Source organism: Brachyhypopomus gauderio, chromosome 1 (assembly GCF_052324685.1).
Source record: "Brachyhypopomus gauderio isolate BG-103 chromosome 1, BGAUD_0.2, whole genome shotgun sequence".
Lineage (NCBI taxonomy): Eukaryota > Metazoa > Chordata > Actinopteri > Gymnotiformes > Hypopomidae > Brachyhypopomus > Brachyhypopomus gauderio.
In genome coordinates, this window is record NC_135211.1 from 5929821 (window position 1) to 5950743 (window position 20923).

General features: G+C 42.6%; 1 protein-coding gene across 4 annotated transcripts; it reads right to left on the bottom strand.

Moving 5' to 3' along the window:
- Positions 1 to 856: 856 nt before the first annotated feature.
- Positions 857 to 13787, bottom strand: LOC143523653 (sialoadhesin-like). 4 transcript variants are annotated; one of them, XM_077018234.1, is made up of 15 exons: positions 13463 to 13786; positions 12767 to 12851; positions 11626 to 11692; positions 10494 to 10811; positions 9903 to 10130; positions 8637 to 8987; positions 8325 to 8543; positions 4615 to 4947; positions 4295 to 4528; positions 3828 to 4097; positions 3086 to 3355; positions 2767 to 3006; positions 2099 to 2180; positions 1429 to 1477; positions 857 to 1288 (listed from the first exon to the last, which is right to left on the bottom strand). In XM_077018234.1, the coding sequence occupies exons 3-15, from the start codon at positions 11669 to 11671 to the stop codon at positions 1061 to 1063; spliced, it is 2868 nt and encodes a 955-aa protein (XP_076874349.1). In that variant the 5' UTR covers positions 11672 to 11692; positions 12767 to 12851; positions 13463 to 13786; the 3' UTR covers positions 857 to 1060. The 4 variants fall into 4 exon arrangements, with proteins under 4 accessions (XP_076874349.1, XP_076874342.1, XP_076874357.1 ...); XM_077018227.1 differs by having other exon boundaries at positions 12767 to 12855; XM_077018242.1 differs by lacking the exon at positions 12767 to 12851 and having other exon boundaries at positions 13463 to 13787.
- Between the last annotated feature and the right edge of the window lie 7136 nt (positions 13788 to 20923).

Sequence of the window (20923 nt, forward strand, 5' to 3'; positions counted from 1 at the left end):
TGGCATCATCTGGCCAGAACCTACAGCTCTCACTGGATCAGTTTGCAGCCGAGTGCGAGACCGCCGGGATGAGAATCAGCACCTCTTAAACTGAGACCATGGCAGTCAGTTGGACAAGGGTGGAGTGCCCTCTCTGGGTCGGAAATGAGTCCTTGCCTGGAGTGGAGGAGTTCAAGTATCTCGGGTTCTTGTTCTCGAGTGAGGGAAGGATGGAACGAGAGATTAACAGGTGGATCGGTGCTGTGGCTGCTGTATTGCTGACGCTGTACCGGACCGTTGTGGTGAAGAGAGACCTGAGCCAAAAGGCGATTTACTGGTCAATCTACGTTCCAACTCTTACCCATGGTCATGAGCTCAGGGTAGTGACCGAAAGAATGAGATCACGAATGCAAGCGGCCGAAATGAGTTTTCTCCACAGGGTGTCCGTGCTCTCCCTTAGAGATAAGGTACGGAGCATGGGGATCTGGGAGAGTTGCTGCTCCTCCATGTAGAGAGGAGCCAGTTGAGGTGGTTTGGGCATCTGGTCCGGATGATAATGGGCACCTCCCTGGGGAGGCACTCCAGGCATGTCCAACCGGGAGGAGACCCCGGGGAAGACCCAGGACATGCTGGAGAGATTATATATCTTGGCTGTCCTGGGAACGCCTCGGTATACTCCCAAAGGTGCTAGAAGAGGTGGCAGGGGAGAGGGAAACCTGGGCCTCTTTGCTTAGGCTACTGCCCCTGTGACCCGAACCCGGATAAGCAGATGACAATGGATGGATGGATGGATGGATTGATCGTTGTAATAGTCAATAAAGACTTTTCTATTGCTTATTGAGAAGGGTATGAATAATTTTGGACATGCTACTTTGTGTTCAAATGTAAATAACGTTTTATTAATTTTAAGATGAAATACAGTATAAATGATTTAAAACATAACTTAATATTTTTTGAGAGAGAGGGAGAACGAGGATGGCAAAAGCATTCATCGGCTTGTGTGTATACGTGTGTTTGTATGTATGTGTGTAGGTGTGTCTAAGTGTAACAGAAACATGGTTAACTAAACAATTTACATTGCCTACCAGGCAGAAACTTTTGTTTTGGTGAAATGCACTTTTGCATATTCTACTTCCTCTTCTTGATTAAGAGAATTAAGAGCATTTGGCAGTTGCACAGTAGAGTAGAGCGGCTCTTCCTGAGGGTGGCAGCGTGAGAAACGAACACTGGAGTAGTGAACATCATCTTGTGTGGGGTCAGAGGTCATGTCCAGAGCTGACACATTTCCATACACAGGAGTGGAACCATGCTGAGAGAGAGAGAGAGAGAGAGAGAGAGAGAGAGAGAGAGATGGTTTGGGACATGGTGATTAGAGAATGTTGAGCTTTACAGGGATATAGAGTTGGGCTGATATCTCCCTCCTGTGTTTACTCTCTCCTTCAAACTTACTTCAGCACTGCTCTCCTCACTCCTGTTGTTGACAGCTGCAGCTCGCCTCCTGGTGGAGAACCACAGTAATGAAACCACCAGGCTCAACAGCTCCTGTGTTAATTTAACTCGAGTGTTACAATCTTGCTAGCACAACTCATACCACACTTATGTGGTTTCAATCATATGTCGCTGACAGACAGCAATTTGTCTCCTTTGGTAGGTGAACGTCATACCATCTCATGGTGTTCCACAGGGCTTAATACCTGATCCTCTACTTTTTTCTCCCCTTGGCAGTGTTACTATACAGCAGGGTCTCCAGTTTCACTACTATGTACATTACATGTAAATTGACACATATTCTGTCCCCTCAAACATACTGTCTCCTCCCAACCTCGTTGATTGCCTTACTGATGTTGTCATCCAGCAATCGATATGATTGTCTCTGCTCTTTTTAACAGTGAGATTGGGCATCTCTAAATATGTTTATGAAAAATATTATTATTATTATTATGACTCCTCTACAGTTATTATAGCTAACATATTCTAAAAAGTGAATTTAACCCTGTAGATGCTGTTGTTAGACCTCATACCGTAATGATGAGAGTGAAGACTCTCTGGACGGGGCAGTAAGCAGCCTACAGGCAGCATTATCAGGGTGTGTAATGTAAATGTGTCTTCAGCTTCTTACCTCATCCACAGACACACAGCAGTGAGAGTCAGAAACAAACCCACAGAGACTCCAGAAGCTGTGTATGTCCCAGCTGGGCTACCTGCATCAGGGAGGAGAGGACAGCATGTTAGAAAGTCACAGACATGGGGAAATCACAGATGTCATGATGTAGGATATCATCAAACGGACACTGGTGTCAGGTCCTGCACTCCCCAGCCTCGCCACCAGAGGTCCGACTCCCCGGAGTTTTAAACAGATCAGCTGTTTGTAATCAGGAGTGATGGACAGGCTATGTAAACCTGCCCAGCCCCTTTCTCACCGCAAAGTATTACCATTCCTCCAGTGTTTGCTTACCGAGCGTTTACCCCTGTTTTCTGTCTCCAGTGTATGATCTCTGCCCTGTTCTCTACGTTGCCTTTGCCTGGCCCTTCTGCTACCTCTGTTCTGTTGTGCATTTTTGGATTTTGACCCATGTCTGTGTATTCGACTACGTTTTCTGGATTGTCCTATATTTTTATTAAAACCTGCAGATGGATCCAAATCAGCCTCATGAGTCTGTGACGTTACAACTGGAAAGTTATATTACATTCTTGAATCTCCATGTGGCCAACAGGGCAGTGAATCCAACACAGACCATGTGTTACTATGTCTGTGACATAATGTGATTTCATTTGATTTGACTGTACCTGATGCGAATGGCCATTCTGTCGAATTAGATGATCCAAACGTATTCTTCACCACACAGTAGAAACGTCCACTTGATCCTGTAGCTAAAGTTATATTGGTCCCATTTCCAAACAACATTACATCACTTCCTGTCTTCTTGTACCAGGAGTAATTGCTGATGGGGTTGGAGTCAGTGTAGCACAACAATGTCACTGAGTCACCAGACACATGGTCAGTAACAGACGGGACTCTGGGAGGGTCTGAACAAGAGATTCAACATGTCATTTAACTTATTACATTTAACACACAGGAGGATCGCACAATGCAAACTGCACATACATAACACATCCAGTAGGACGGTGGTGGAGTTGTGGTGTCCTAGCTGGTTGTGAGCGGTGCAGTAGTAGAGTCCACTGTGCTGGGAGCTGATGGTGGTGATGCTGTAATTCTGGCCTGTTCCCAGCAGTGTGTCTGCAGCTGCTCTCTGCTTAAACCAGGAGTAGGTGAGAACAGGAGGGTTTGCATCACTGCTGCAGGTCAGAGTCACTGAATCTCCCTCCACTCTCTCTCCAGAGGGAACCATCACTGCTCTGGTGTCTCTAGGGGGATCTGAACACAAACACACTGTCTTAACACTAAGGTGTGTGTGTGTGTGTGTGTGTGTGTGTGTGTGTGTGTGTGTGTGTGTGTGTGTGTGTGTGTGTGTGAGAGAGAGAGAGAGAGAGAGAGAGAGAGAGAGAGAGAGAGAGATGACTGTAATGACATGGGAAAACAGGAGAGCACTGGAGTTGTGGTTAACCTGTGCTGTTATTTTGACCTTTTCTTTTTTGCATTTGACCATTAGCTCTGCTTTCCCTGTCCCTCACCACAGAGCGCCCTCTTCAGATAGGTCTCTGTTTTGCTTACTCATTGGTAAGTGTTGCCGGCTTCATGTGGCATAGCGAGCGTTTATCCAGCCTTCCAGACCATCAGTCTTCCCCCCCGCGCCTCATCCAGACAGATCTTACTTGTGCCCACCCGGTATATACTACTTTAATGCTCAAAACATTGAACAAAAACTGAAAAAAAATACTGCACATACGTAACACATCCAGTAGGACGGTGGTGGAGTTGTGGTGTCCTAGCTGGTTGTGAGCGGTGCAGTAGTAGAGTCCACTGTGCTGGGAGCTGATGGTGGTGATGCTGTAATTCTGGACTGTTCCCAGCAGTGTGTCTGCAGCTGCTCTATGCTTAAACCAGGAGTAGGTGAGAACAGGAGGGTTTGCATCACTGCTGCAGGTCAGAGTCACTGAATCTCCCTCCACTCTCTCTCCAGAGGGAACCATCACTGCTCTGGTGTTTCTAGGAGGATCTGGTTGGGAGATTAATATAACTTTACAAGTTAATGCTGTTAAATGTGAAATGTGGTATTATTATTATTATTATTATTTATTATTATTATTATAGTAGTAGTAAATGTAATTGTAGTGATGTTTCTGATTTATGATGAACTGACATTACATGCATCATCATTATGATTTTTGTATTTGTTTTAAGTTCTCCACTCACACACAGGAGGAGAGAGGAGGTTCTCAGGGTCTTCAGTAGCACAGCTATAACTAACTGCACCACTGACTGCAGATACGGAGCAGGAGACGGATGTGCAGTGAGACACACGCTGTCCGTTCTTGTACCAGATGTAGGTGGGGCTGTAGGACAGAGTGCAGGTGGAGCTGCAGATCAGTGTTACTGTCTGTCCCTCTGATACTGGACCTGCTGGACGTTCCACGTTCACCTGCAGTCCTACATGAGAGACGCCCATCAGTGACTTTAAAGCTCAAATAGATGGTGAACCATGTGATACTACCAGACACAGACACTTGTCCTACCTGTGACAGAGAGAGAGACACCAGCAAACCCATATGTGTGTATCCTGTAGGGGGTTTTTAATTGGAGGAGATATTCTGCTGAGTCGCTCTCAGTGAGATTTTTCAGTCTCAGTGTGCTCACATTAGCTCTGTGACTGAAAAACTCCACTCGGTCATCAACATGACTCAGCTCTTTGTCCTGTGGGTGGAGTCTGGTGTACCAGGCAGGCTGGGGGGCGGGTTGCTGGTCAGGGAAGGTGTAGTAACTGTGTATGTCCACTGATGAACCAATCAGAGCGCAGATGCTCTGGGTGAAGTAAGTTACACTCCAGCATCTGTCCTGGTCATTAATGCCTGTAACACATAAACTGAGTGAACCACAGTTGTACACAGATTACCAGTTGTTTAAAAGTCAGTATTGTGTCTGTGTGACACAAAGTCACTAGTCTTGTTCTCTGGACAGTTGTGCAAAGTTTCCAGAGGCCCTTTCATGAATGACTTGATTCAAGTAATATCAGAATATATTGATAAGTGCATAAACGATACAAGCGCAGTATAAGAGAGTAATAGACGTATGTAGCTAACAACTTGTTCTTTGGTCAAAAGCAGGTCACCCATGATAGAGGTCAATAGATGCTGACTAAATGTACACAGGGATTAAAGTTCAATCAGTCAGCTGACCTCACAACAGAGCAATAGTAATACCAGCAGTGATGGATTATAACTTACAACTGAATATAACATGGATAGAAACACTATGTGGCTTAAGGAACAAAATCTCTGAAACACCAACAAATCATCATAGATGAGAAGATGCTGTAGTTTTCTCATGTGCTAGCCAACATGTAACTCAAAATGAGATCATTGTACTCTAGTATAAGCTGCCAGTGAGACAGAGTGAGTGCAGTTTAAAGTGAGGACAAGAGGAAGAGATGAGAACACAACCACACCACCCTGATGTAGATTTACTGAACCAGCTAGCCAGAGTCCACAAATGTATGTCCACATCAACAGAGAAATGTGTTTGGCAGTGAGTTATTAAGCATATAAGCAGAACCAACAGCTAAAAACAACATTTCTTTACTGTAATGATAAAGCTCCAGTGAGATGGTGACAGAGAGGCAGTGTTGGGAATGTTACTTTAAAAAAGTAATTAGTTATAGTTACTCACTACTTGTTCAAAAAAGTAACTGAGTTAGTAACTGAATTAGCTACTCTATAATAAAAGTAACTCGTTACCAGGGAAAGTAACTATTTGCATTACAGTAAAAAAAAGTTATATGCCAATGAATAAGGATTTTTTGAAAAAGCAGTTTTCACAATCAATTGAAATGAGTAGATCAGAAAGGTGATTAACTTTTGATATTTATTGCACATCAACAGACCAGTGCAGGATAAAATCCTTTAAAATCCCAAATCTTTGTAGAAAAAAAAATAAAGCAAAAGTAAACAGTTACACTATATAAACTGCAATTAAATTAAATTCTCTCAATCTGAGACAACTGGTTTGTTCACAACAGAAGTAAACTTAACAATAAAACCTCTATTCTTAATTAAATAAATCAAATACCCAGTCTGGTAGACATTCAGGAACTTCAAGTATTTTCTTAAATAATGTTTATATCGCCTTGAAATGCTAATTTTTCTTCTGCTTGCTCCTGACTCGCCATTTCTGCCTCTTCTTCATTTGTGTCGCGTGTCATTGGTGTGCTTCGTCACGCGTGTAAAAACACTGGCTCTGATTGGCTACCATAACGCTGCCTTAGCCAATCACTTACTGACTTGTTAAGTTAAACAGGTGTTAAACCGAGAACTGTGACCTATCGAGATCTGTTACTCCTCACTAGCCTGGGCAGCGGCCCACTCGCATTACTGTTAGTATATCAATATCAGTGATGGCTAAGTTACCTTGAGAAAGTAATCCGATTACTGATTACTACTTTAGTAACTTAGTTACGTTACTGATTACTTGATTTTAAAAGTAACTACGTTAGATTACAAGTTACTTTAGTACTTACATTCAGCAGCAAAATAAATTTTTCCAATACTCACTTTATTGGAAGTGCATTTTTAACAGTAACAATGTATTGAAGCAGGTTCGGTAACCGAGGCAGAAACTGCTTAATCCAAAAATCAAAAAAAAAAAAAAAAAAAAAAGGAGGGAAACTTTATTGTCACTTAAAGGGCGAGACTCGCCGTGAGGAGTAGTAGTCGCTACAGTATCTCCTGACATTACGTTTGTGTAGCTGCGCGGTATTATTTGTAAATTTATTTGTAAACGTAATACAAGCGAACTGGGGTGGGTTTCCCGAAACTTTTGTAGCGCCAAGTACTTCGTAACCTCGTATGAAACGTACGAGGTTAAGAAGTACTTAGTGCTATGAACGTTTCGGGAAACCCACCCCTGTTCAGTCAGACAGCTTGTGAAACGAAATACCATTACAACTTCAAGCATTTTAAAGTAGGCGACGTTAGTCAAAATTCCAGCACTTTTCAAACGTGAAACACAGTGCAACATTAAAATTCTTCAGGTAAATGTTCCTTCCCCTGTTTTTGAGGGGTGTTTCTTTATTAGGGGTGGGCGGATCGATATTTATATCGATAGTATCGATACAAAGGTGAGGATCAGTATTGGATCGATACCACGGCGAAAATATCGATTCTTTTGCTGCAGTTTAGAGGTCTGCGCGGGACTGCTTTTGTAATCCCGCTCCCGCTTGTTTTAATCCCGCTCCCGCCAAAAAATTGCTTGTTTTAATCCCGCTCCCGCCCGCACCTGCTTGTTTTAGTCCCGCTCCCGCCCGCACCAGCCAAAAAATCGCTTGTTTTAATCCCGCACCCACCCGCAACATACACATTTCTGTCGCCCCCGCCCGCAATCCTAATATGAATTGAATTAATTAGATTTAGTACTTGAAATTTTCTTATGTATTTATTAAAACAGCAATATAGCGATGGATCGCGCTGTCCCATTTCTTACCACAGTCCAAACACATGCCATCAGGTGACGTACACCAACACTTTCTGATATCAATCACAACAAGCCCATTTCCCTCTCCATTAATTACAATGGAATATGACTTCCATACATCAGATATCATTATATTAATGGATTATAATCTCAAGTAAAAAGTATCACCCCCCCAACGGTTTGGAAGTATTGGTATCGGCGATACTGACCAGTATCGTATCGGTATCGTATCGATACCAAAATTCCGAGTATCGCCCACCCCTATTCTTTATACTACCACGTATCGTTACGGGAGGACACTGCACAGAATGACGTGAACGCGCTCGCACTCTCACAGGGTCGCGCGCAGCGTGCGGAGTCGAGCGCTACGGTCAGACGCAAAAGTAGAACTGAGCCAAGAATAAAGCAAATATATATATTTTTACTAGGGAAAATAAAAATAGTAACGCACAGTTATTTGGATAAGTAACTTTAATCTGATTACTGGACTGGAAATAGTAGCGCGTTATATTACTCGTTACCGAAAAACGTGGTAAAAGTAACGCGTTACTAAGTAACGCGTTACTGACATCACTGATCAATATATAGTAACGCACCACTTTTAATGACCAGTAACGTCAACGGTGTTGTAACGACAGGAAAAGTAATTAATTATATTATCCCGTTATTGACAAAATGACGCCGTTATCTAACGCCGTTATTTTTAACGACGTTATTCACAACACTGCAGAGAGGTGAGAGTTTAAAGTGAGGGACTTACAGACAGCAGGAGAGTGGAGCTCCTCATATCCTCTTACAGCACAGGAGTAGCTGCCTGCATCCTCACTGCTGACATACATATACTGTCTAAATGTGTTCTGGTTAGATACAGGCTGTCCGTTCCTGTACCAGATGTAGGTGGGGTTGAAGGACAGACTGCAGGTGGAGCTACAGGTCAGTTGGGTCCGTGAATAAGATTTTGACACTGTAACCATCAGATCTGCAAGTAATTTTATTAAAGAACATTTTTGTGTACTTTTCCATGTTATCTTTGGTGTTACATGTTTCTAGTTAACTAATCTTATGTGATTACCTGTGACAGACAGAGATACTCCAGGTTCACCAGTGTATTTACCCCCAGTACCATCAGTGTGGAATCGGAACCTGTATGTGTGAGCGTCACTCTCTCTCAGGTGAGTGATGGTCATACTACAGTCATTCTGGGAGCTCTGTCTGTACTTCACCCTCCCCTGATACTCCTCTTCCTCTCTCACATCCACAGGCTCAACACCAACCTGCTGTGCCTTAAAGAACCAGAATGATTTTGTCACTGTGTGTCCTCCAGGGTATTTATAAGAGCAGGAGAGATCAACAGATGAACCTTTCAGAGCACACACACGTTCAGGAGTGTAAGTCACACCCCAACACACGTTACCCAGAACACCTGGAACACAGAGAGAGAGAGAGATAGTCATAGTCAGAAAAAAAAGGACTGGCCTTTAAACCTCTCATATAAATGTTGTGTGTATTAAAGGAATAAAACATGTGTGGCATAATAATATGTAGCATAAAATAGATAATTGTCACATCTAGCCAGGGCTTAATTTGTAAATCAAACGTTGCCGGAACGCAAGCATAAATTGTTACACTGGCAGTATAATATTTTGCCGGATCGAGGCAGACAGTTCCCGGAACACACGCTTCAAAATGAAAGAGTTCCCGGATCCTGTTCTGGCAGGATCCGGCTCAAATTAAGCCCTGCATTTAGCCCCATCAGTCATGTCTTTGTTTTGTTTTTCCATGTGCTCATGTTTTGTTTCCCATGTGTTCTCCTGCCTCACACCTGTCAATTGTAGTCAAACCCCTTGTCACATGTTTCTAGCCAAGATAAAGCTAAAGTCTTTAATTTTCCAATGAGAGTAGAGATATCCTAATGGGAATGTTAGGATGGCAGAGGTACCAAAGCATGATCCAAATAACAGAAACAGTAACAGTCCAGGTCATACACTCAGAGACAATCCAAAATTAGGCAACAGTACAAAAGGGCAAATCCATAAGAGAGAATCCAAATATACAAAACAGGTCATAAACGTAACTATGGCATATCAGTATATCAGGAAAAACCACTCGGCATGCTTGAACTACAAGAGTATGGCAATACTTCACAATGTCCCTAGGGCTGCTAGGAAATTTATACTGCTATGATATGAGGTGCAGGTGTTCTCAAAAGTCAGGTGATGTGGAACATTCTGGAAGTTGGAGTATCGTTGCATGACACTGAGTGTTATACGGATTGTGTTTATAGTTTTGTGGTATTGCTTTGAAAAGCTTTATACACCCCTGGTTCAAATCAACTTACACACTGCAGGAGAGCGGTGAGTTCTGTCATACACACTACAGGAGTAGCTGTCCCCATTATACACATGGGTGGAGTCCAGTACAATGGAGGCACCAGGACTATATCCCCAATACTCTCCGTTCCTGTACCAGTAGTACGAAGGGGCCTCAGTGAATCTGCAGGTGGAGCTACAGGTCAGTTTCACCTCTCTTTGTCCTACAGTCTCAGGATCCACCTTCACCTGCAGGTCTACACACACATCACACACAAACTACATCATGGACCAGAGATCTCTAAAGGTCAAGTACATACCTAATTTGAAAAAGGACAGTGATGTGTGTATTCTGTGTTTTATGTGTTATTAGCTGTAAAAGTGAGAGTAACAGTAAAAGCAGGTGGTCAGAGACCCAGTCCCAAACATAGTAATATTGAAACCTTGAAGAATGGCCTCTTTAATGCACCACAGAGTTTAAAGGGCAACATTTGTGTTATGGTAAAGTTAATTAAAGTTCTCCAGAGTGGACAGTAATGAAGGACTGTCACAGATGTTTGTCCCCATGTGCTGATGATGTATAATGTGTTTATGGATGAGTGTGTGTTGTGTGTTATTACCTGTGACAGTGAGAGTAACTCCAGATGAAGCAGATATCCACTCATCCCCCTGTGTTCTAAATCTGAAGTTATAAACTCCAGAGTCACTTCCTCTCACATTCTTCATTGTCAGTGTACAGTCTCTCCAGCGTGTGCTTACAGAGTATCGTGGGTTGTTACTCAGGACTCGTTCTTGTTCATCAGATCTCTGGATCTGATACCACTGACTGACTCTGACACTGGAGGAATGATGATATTTACAGGGGATTGTTACTGTAGATCCAGTAACAGCACAGAGACTCTGAGAGGAGAGAGTTACACTGTTCTGAGCTTGAGCCCCTGGAACACACACACACACACACACACACACACACACACACGCGCATTAACACAAATACACACACACAGGCACACGCATGCACACATGCACAAACCTACACAGGCACACACTGACATGTACACATACAAACTCACTTGCAGACACATGCGCGCACACACACACACACACACACACAGTATTTTCAATTCTTTTGTGTGACTGTCACAATGTGAAGTATGGCTGTTGTTGATGATAAAGAGTCATTTAATGAAATGTAGATAGAAACACAAACAAGCACACATTGGCATTCAATCCACAAACTAGTTGGACTCTGTAGTTTAAAGGTGCATCACTTTTCACTTAAACTAACACGGATCATTAAACCAGCTGCCAGTGTTGCACTGAACAAAGTGTTAGTTGAGACAAAAAAAACAGCAGGACAGGCAATGTTGGTTGACACCAGTATAGCCACAAACAGGACTCTGCAGTTGAAACCACATACAAAACACTGCACTGCTGCAACATAAACAACTGGACCCTGGTGAAAGCTTCTTGTTTAAAGGTGCAGGGAGTATTACACGAATATTAGTCTTAAACAGGTATTACTTTATCATATTTCATGAAGTGATTCTTCAAAAAATTCTCAATTCTGGTTAAAGTGAACCAGGTCAAATGGGAAATGTTATAGAAAGATTTTTAAAAAGTCTCTTGGAATGGTCGTTGTGATTTGTAAAGATCCCCCTAATGCACCTTTAAGTCTCACAAAGTGAACTGAGTACACATACTACATGATAATATTATACACAGACATGATGGTATTATAAAAATGTTTACCTGCGACTAACATGAGCACCACTGCTGCTGAAATATTTCCTCCCATTACAAGTATCACAGTATTCCCCTTTGGACAAAATGTATTTTTTTGTTGTGAATATGTACTGCAATAACATATAATTAACATATTGCACAAACGCCTTGCTAAGACCTGAATGATGTTACAGCTACAAATTTGTAAGAATGTTAAAAAAAACAAAAAATTACAAGTGGTATGTTGTAAAAGATTTGAGTTAGAATCGGGGTTCAATTTTAAGTTGGGGCTAAAATCAGGATTTATTTTTAAGGTTAGACCTAGAACCATGCTTTATTTTAAGGTAGCAGCTAGAGTCAGGGATCATTTTAAGGTTAGGACTAGAATCAGGGTTTTGCACTTTTGCACTCTTTCTTTATTCATGCAGAATCAGTAATTCATGTTCTTAATGCTGGATTTTTTGAGACCACACCCACATCTTTTGGCATGAACTCCATCAAGTTCATCACTGGTCAGTGTCTGACAGCAAGACTACAGCTGATAGGACATTACTATGGGTCGGTCTCAGCACAACAGTTACACAGACGTGACAGTAGGTGTTGTGAGGTTATATCAAATACAGCAGTGTCAAAAACAGCAGCTGGAATTTTTACATGTCAGTGTTACTGCTGGGCTGAGAAGATCCTATCACTAAAATATCTGTGGACAGCTCTGGCTCTCTATGGAGATTGTGAACTTGTGAAATGTTGGACCTGACAAAATAAATGTTGGCAGTTTTAAACACTATTATTCTAAGCTATTAAATCATTACTGTACAAAAGACTCTATTATTCTATATTGTTACATCCTTAATGTAAAAGAGACACTGTATTATTATTCTATACTGTTACATCATTAATGCAAAAGAGACACTGTATTATTCTTCTATACTGTTACATCATTAATGTAAAAGAGACAATGTATTATTCTATACTGTTACATCATTAATGCAAAAGAGACACTGTATTATTCTATACCGTTACATCAGTAATGTAAAAGAGGCACTGTATTATTCTATACAGTTACATCATTAATGTCCAAATCCAGAAATTATGATTTTTTTCAAACAACATAATTACAAATATAAGATGATAGTGATTTCTGTTCAAAACACACAAGCATACTTACAAGCTGTTTTCTGTCATGTGCTTACAGTGAATTAAAATATCTGTGATCAGCCCTTCTGAATTCTCAGGGGGAGGTGATTAGTTTCCTTCCTCATTATTTAAATAAACAGAAGGAAAGTTTTGTTTCATAATGAGTCAGATGTACAGATAAAAACCCAGTAAGATCAATAAAAAAGTAACAAAGGTTTGGTGTCATCTGCAGTTGACAATTACTCTAGGCTACAGTTTGTTTCCAGGAAGGCATTAAAAATACCACATTTGTCCAAAGGTTAATGAAATTTAAAGATGTTTGAAATATGGTTGTCTATAAAAGACAGCAACGTAAGCAGGTGATGGTCTGTGCTAGCTGAGCGTTACAATTACAAGATGAGCATTTTATCATTGTGATGAATGCATTCTGGAAGACGATGTCTACTTCATTGTTATACTGAATCTCTCTTAACGTAGGTGACATATTCAAATGTCTTTACATGCATAAACACTAACATTTTAAAAAGTCTAAATTCTGCTTTGATGTAACTGGTGTAAAAATTGCATTGTTTTGCCACTAGAGGGAGTGCCTGACGAGGTAAATGACAGGACGTCTTGTCTGTGGCAGCGATCATAAGTGACTTTCAGCACTTCCCTATACACAGAATTTGACAAACTTTAGTTTTGTATTATTCATTTATAATATGAAAAAAGCGAGCAATCTCACCTTTAATATCAGTCACCGAGCTCTACTGGCATGATTCAGTACTGGATGAAATCACAGGATCAAAGGAAGTCTCAGTGACAGGAGTCAGCTCCTTTATACAATCATCACATGTAATTTCTCTCTCTCTCTCTCTCTCTCTCTCTCTCTCTCTCTCTCTCTCTCTCTCTCCCTATCTCTCTCTCTTCCTCTTTCTCTTCTCTTCCTCTCTCTTCTCTTCCTCCCTCTCTCTCTTATCTTCTTCTCTCTCTCTTCCTCTCTCTCTTCTCTTTCTCCCTCTCTCTCTTCTCTTCCTCTCTCTCTCTATCTCTCCCTCTCTCTCTCTTTTCTATCTCACTTCCTTTCTCAACACTACTTCTGAGGTTTGTCAAAGGTGTTTCCATGCCGACTGCACGCGTGTACCGAGTGATGCTTCTGTTCTCAACTCTGAAATACGTCTCCCATCCCCTAGGTGGCGCTGTAAGAATACTTTTACTGTATTAGTATTATTTCATGATGAGAGCTACATGCTTCAGTTCCAAAAAGCAGCCTGATGCATTCTGAGGTTTGGTGCTTGCTTTATTTCTAGTGCTCTGCAGAGTTTAGTTCCAGCTTTCATTTACCAGCCCTGGAGCCCTCTGTTAGCATCTGACCATTAGAGTCATGTGAACACATTGGTTCAGCTTTTATTCATTGCTCTTTGCCTCACACACATCACGGTGTTTTGAATGGTCCTAATGAGAACAGACCAGCTGCAAACATTATGACTTACAACACACCAAATACCATCTGTCAACACAGCATTTTACTGTAGCAGTGCACATGCTATATTAAAAGTTACAGAAGTTTATTTCCCTGAAAGTTTATTTCCCTTAAATAAACAGGAACTGAAATGTGACTATGTTCTACTCAGAAAGCTGTGTGTGCGTACTCATGTGGTTTTTGTTGCTTAGGGTTTTTTCTTTCAGAATTTGAACTCAAAACTCTTCTTTTTTCTCAATACTTTCATTCTGTACTGTGGTGTTGTGTCGATCATTTGCTTTTGTTTGGGCGTTCGTTTTCTGTGGTGTTAGCATTCTCTGTTCTTTCTCTTGTCTTTTGTTTTTGTATACATCTTGGAAAGCGTCCTTGGGTCTGCTCTATTTAAATGTATTATTATTATTATTATTATTATTATTATTAATAGATTTGTCATATATGTGAATGAAGTGGCCCATGGGAGCTCTATAATCTGGAGATGTAGAACTTCTCTCCAGAGATTTACAAAAGGATGTAAGTAATGATTATACTTAGTGGGGGCATTTGACCTTGTGGGACCCTGTTTGGTGACAAACGTTGTCCAGAAAATGCTGGAAAGTAATTAGATACATTAACACTGACACAAGAATGTAAAGGAGGATGCCAGCAGCTATGTTAGGTACCACTGTGACACACTGCTGTCTCAAACCACCAAACATTCATTCGCTGAATTTACATTGTATAAATGTGTGTGTGAGTGGGTGTGTCTCATCACATACACACACACACACACATATGCATACATAAACACTTACACACATATACATCCACAGCACACACACAAGCACACACACTGCCCCTCTAAGTGCATCAAACACCAAATATATGCATGTATATGTTTGTTGGTGTGTGTGTGTGTGTGTGTGTGTGTGTGTGTGTGTGTGTGTGTGTGTGTGTGTGTGTGTGTGTGTGTGTGTGTGTGTGTGTGTGTGTGTGTGTGTGTGTGTGTGTTTCTGTATGCTGGCCTGAGAGCCAGAACACAACACACAAATCACAAAGCATTTTTTTCAGATACTTGTAGTATGGACATCAGCAAGGCTGTTTTATAGGGTCTGGTCCTGTTACAAGACAAAACAGTCACGAGCAATTCACCTGACAATCACATTAAGACACAGTGCATTGATTACACCCAACGTAGGGAATTGATCTGAGGACAGGCAGCCAGACAGAGTACCATCAAGTGTTACACACACACACACACACACACACACACACACACACACACACACACACACACACACACAGGGAATACCACCTACCAAGACAAATACAAGTGTATTAAGAAACACTTAAACACTTATTATACTGTGATAAAGAAAACATAGACTTTCCAGCATGGAGACGTTGCTGTTGTCTAGAGGGCTGTGTCTCCAGCCAAGACCCAACAACCAACCCAGAGAAACACGCCAAAATATTTAGCTAAAGCTCACAGCTTTGAGAAATAAGTAGATTGTAAAATCTCGTTTCATCAGCGACATTCTAAATTACATAACCTGCCTTGCCACAAGACACACTAAGCCTTTAAATTATAAAAATGATTGGGTTAAATTAAATGGATTAGTCTGTACCAATAAGTGTGTGTAACATTCATTGGTTTGTGTAGACAACTATATTGAATGAAATCTTAAAAAGTCGCAGGATTTAAACTGGAGCTGACTTAAGTCTGAAGGAGTTTAATTGACCTTTGGTTTATGTCTAAAGGAATTAATGTGTTGGTTGTCCTCAGGATGCAATTAGGATCTCAGTCTGGAGACAGACACACGTCTGCACAGGAGTGAAGCACGCACTGACCTCGCTGTTGCCAGGCACGTTTCCTGCCACGGCAACGACTGGGCACTGAAGGGACGTGTTGGTTCATAATTAGTGTAATGCAATAACTCCACTATAACAAAATAAGCCTGTAGGGTCATCAAAAGAGAAGGAGAGAGTGATATGGAGAGAGAGAGAGAGAGAGAGAGAGAGAGTCACGAAGAGAAAGGGATAGAGAGAGAGAGAGAACGAGAGAGATAGAGAGAGAGAGAAAGAGAAAGGAAGAGGGGGAGGGGGAAAACAAGATGGATTGAATTAGATATGACTGGGACATGTGTGGATCTAATTGTCTGGAAAACGGTTGGTAAAATGATGATGGACAGCGGCAGTGCAGTTCCACAGGCGGCCTCAGGGGGGCACTGCTGTAGATGTATGAATCAATAACGACACTAAAAATTGAGAGACCCAGTAGAGTTTCGCTGAGGATAAAACACCCAACACACACACACACACACACACACACACACACACACACACACACACACACCATATGGGAGAGTGATGGTGAATGCTCCAACTGTAACTATGCAGATACAGGCATTATCAAACTCTATGAGCTGTGTGTGTGTGTGTGTGTGTGTGTGTGTGTGTGTGTGTGTGTGTGTGTGTGTGTATGTGGTGGGGGGGTGTAACTCTAGATAGACTCCAAAACAAATATATAATAGTAGTAATAGTAGTAGAGGTAGTAGTAGTAGTAGTACTAGTCTAGTATAAATTAGGCATTAATACTGATTTCCAGAGTAACCATGTGGTGTAGGTAATAAATGGCCATGGTGTTGACATAGCTGCTGGAGTGAACTACAAAAGAGCTCAAGGTGACACTAGAGACCAGAAAAACACCCAGCATGCACTTCTCAGACAGCACACAGACTGCCTACAGAAACCGCGGCTCCAGTCAGAACGTTCAAACACTCGAGGAAAGGGAACATTCCCAGTTTGGACATCTGGTTTCAGTGCGAAGACTTGCGTTGAGCGTTACTGTTTCAGGAACAGCTTGAGCGCGGTGCACAGTCGCCGGGACCTTAACGAGGTCAGCTCAGACGCACGGCATGGATCTCCCACATGCCGTCATTATGGTAACCTTAGGCTCAGAGAGCAAGTGGTGGCTAGGAGTGTGGGTGTCGGTGTATGTGTGTGACTCTGACTCTCTAAGGACACACATTAAACAGCATTACTAAGCAGAAGCTCCCTTAACGGGGCTCGTTAAAACCCTGTGCGCTTTAAAATCCTGCAGGTGTCATCCTTCCTGATTGATTTGCTGATTCTGGAGTCACAGCAACATTGATGAGGATTCTGACCAATCAGTGCAGGGTTCTCATCACCAATCCTGACCAATCAGGCATGTTTCATTGTTATTTTTATAACAAGAAAAGACAATGAGGTCAAGATGTTGGGGACCGCTCAGATCTGTGTGTTTCTCGGTCTCCCATGCACATGTACTCTGTCTTGTAATATTATCTTCATCTGAGATGGCCAGTGAACCACACACTATCACTGTAGCTATGCAGTACTATATACACTACAGCTAACCCTGACTTTAACCTTGATTTTAATCCCTCCGCCCCTGCACGGTCCTCCGGGTCAACCCTCTTCCTCCTGTTCATGGGTGCTGCAGTGGACACTGGTCAGGGGGTCAGCGATATGGCTCTTATTGATTACTGCAAAAGGCACTTCAGAGGTCATACACCCCTATAACCCAGGTTGTAGCACAGAAATGTACACACACACACACACACACAAGCATGCACGCATGAAGACAAATATATAAACACACACCCTGCAACAACACACACATGCACACACACACACAAACATACATGCATGCATGAAAATGTGCACACCCACATACAGTATATATGAGAGTGTGTGTGTGTGTGTGTGTGTGTGTGTGTGTGTGTGTGTGTGTGTGTGTGTGTGTGTGCGTGTGTGTGCGTGTGTGTGTGTGTGTGAATACAAAATGTCACGTGCATATGTGGGGGAGGCAGCGTGTCTTTGAAGGCAGCCAAGCTCAAGGCTAACCTTCTGTTCTCATCTAAACTGCAGCGGGTGCCTAAGTAGAGGAGCCAGGTCTTCCTCTCTGTGTAGATACCCAGCGTCCCCCAGGGCAGCCCTACCTGTCTGCTGGCATTCACACACTCCGCCCAAACACAGACCCGCACAACCAGAGGCCCTTCCAAATTGGGGGGTGGGGGGGTTCACATTTAGCACAGGTGATGTTCACACAGCTTTTCTTTAGTATTACAGTCCAGTATGTCTCTTACATATACTGTTTACTTCTATATGGGTATCTGCTTTATATAAAGTCTGCAGTAATATGTAAAGGAACATCCACGCTTGACCTCATTGACCTCAGGATGTCAAGAGGTGGGCTCAATACGGCCGCATCCCAAACAGCTCCCTGTTTAAGAAATAGTACACTACATAGGCTGTAAAAGCAATTAACTCGTGCCCTGCACAGGGTACCCAGTGTTTAGCAGGGCTACATGTAGGAGGCAGCCTAATTTTCTGAACAGTGCAGCAAGTTGAGACCTATTGATTGTCCTCTGAGGCCCAGGAATGTTCTGTTTGCCCAATCAATGGTTGCCATCTCACAGGTGTTACAGCTCGATACACTATTTATCTACTCCCAGCCACCCCAGCAACCCACAGTCCCCACAAACATCCCTCGCAGATAAGACCAAGAGACAAACAGACAGATGGACAGACGGACGGACGAAACCCAGGCAAATCCCTCCAGAGAGCAGGAGGAGGGATCAATAAGGATGAGAAAGTTCCAGAAAGAAGGGAGAGAGGGAGAGAGATGAAAGAGAAGCAACGTGACCTCATCTTCTCCAAGGAGATAGAAACGAGAGTTTAAATCTTGCTGGCAACAGAGATGATACAGCCATGGTCAGTGATCCAATCTCAGATAAAGAGTAATGCTGATCTCTTTTATGATTGGGCAAACATGACAGATGTGTGTGTATGCGAGTGTGTGTACGCATGTGTGTGTGTGTGTGTCTCTTTCTAAAAGGCAGTTTAGGAAAAACAAGTGAAGCTGTTTCTAGATTGTTGGAAAAACACAATGAATAGTGTGATAATGTGTGATGTAACCTATGTGACATAGTCAAAGAGACATCATCACTGGCCAAGCCGACAGACTCACAGGGCAGTAGGGTGGAGCTCTCACACAGGAGAGCAGAGCGCTAAACGAGAAACAAGCGTTAAACGAGAAAGAGAAGGCAAACTCAGTAACACTCAGATCTTCCACTTCCTTCCACTTTACCAGTCTAATGGCCTTAAGTAAAGACAGACTGCCAAAGAGCATGACAACACACACACTCACACACACACACACACACACACGGTGTAAATGTACGCATACCGAGATCCAATTATTTCTTCCCTAAGAACAGCGCTACAATAATTATTCTTCGTAATTGCTAGGCATCTCCTCCAGCACGCCGTGACCTCACAAGAGCTCGTCTAGAGCTCCAGGAGTCTAGTTCAGGCCAGACTGAGGTGTACTGTCATAGGAAGCAAGACATGAGGAGCGTGAGGACTAGAGGACATTCCAGAGTATGCACTACAGCAGAATATGGACTACTGGACACATGAGAGAGCTTTTTAGGGCATGCACTACAGGACATAGAGAGAGTGTTGTAGACTCCATAGCCTAGGGCATTCTAGAGGATGTACAATAAATAGTGAACAAAGTGTGTTTTGTAGTTGCCCCTTAAGACATTTCAGAACATGCCCTATATGACACACCAGAGGACATGTCAGAACATGCCCTACAGGACATATTAGAGGACATTTCAGAACATGCCCTACAGGACATATTAGAGGACATTTCAGAACATGCCCTACAGGACACACAAGAGGACATGTCAAAACAGGCCCTACAGGACATATTAGAGGACATTTCAGAACATGCCCTACAGGACATATCAGAGGACATTTCAGAACATGCCCTACATGACACATCAGTGGACATTACAGAACATGCCCTACAGGACACATCAGAGGACATTTCAGAACATGCCCTACAGGACATATTAAAGGACATTTCAGAACATGCCCTACAGGACATATCACTGATGTACAAGAGGATGCACTAGAGGACATGGTAAAAGATGAGGACTAGGATCTTGATTTTACAAAGCATGTGTAGAAATACAAAAAATTTAAGGTACAAATAAAAAAACCCTCTGTACCTGATCTGTCTCTTACAGGAACCACCATGCTGCTTATTGTGCTCTGAAAGCATAAAGGACTCAATATATCAAATGAAAATCCTTCTGAAAGCTTTTTGGGTACTTCTGCTGTCATTCAGCAAATCAGATCTTGATTCAATACACAGGCTGCTTGAGGCACAAGACACGGAGTGGGAGAAACAGGGACGGGGCAGGAATGAGTGATGGACACGTGTAAAATGTGGACCGGTTATTGTGAGCCCACATGGAAGAAGTCGGTCGTCAGCAGGATCTCGACGGTAGGGGAGCTCTCACTCTGTATCAGGGTTCCTTCTCTCAAAGAGCTCTCACCTTGCCTGAAGTACTTTACAAACATATATATCTCACCAAAACACAACAGGCAGCATATTTATTGATTTCTCTTGAGATGCTGAGTGGTCACCTTGTCCCACTACATCAGGAGATGTCCGCAAAGACGCTCCAACAGTCCCCGCTCGTCAGCACTAACGCGGAGAGTTTATGACACAAGCAACAAACAGCAAGCGGCGTGTTTATCTGATTGATGTCGGCCAGAGTCGTCGTCGGGGGATGGAGGGTGTGCGGCTGAGGTGTTGTGGTCCGTGGAGAAAGATAAACTCATGCCTACAGAGCGTCAAAGACACAGCAAGAGTGCAGTGGCTATGGAGAGGATTTGTGTGTTGCA

Coding starts and splice junctions, on each gene's coding strand:
- LOC143523653 (XM_077018242.1), bottom strand. CDS start 11,671: ATGGGAGGAAATATTTCAGCAGCAGTGGTGCTCATGTTAGTCGCAG. Junction 10,131..10,493: donor AGTTACTCTCACTGTCACAG/GTAATAACACAC, acceptor ATGTGTGTGTAG/ACCTGCAGGTGAAGGTGGAT. Junction 1,289..1,428: donor GTGAGGAGAGCAGTGCTGAA/GTAAGTTTGAAG, acceptor TCTCTCTCTCAG/CATGGTTCCACTCCTGTGTA.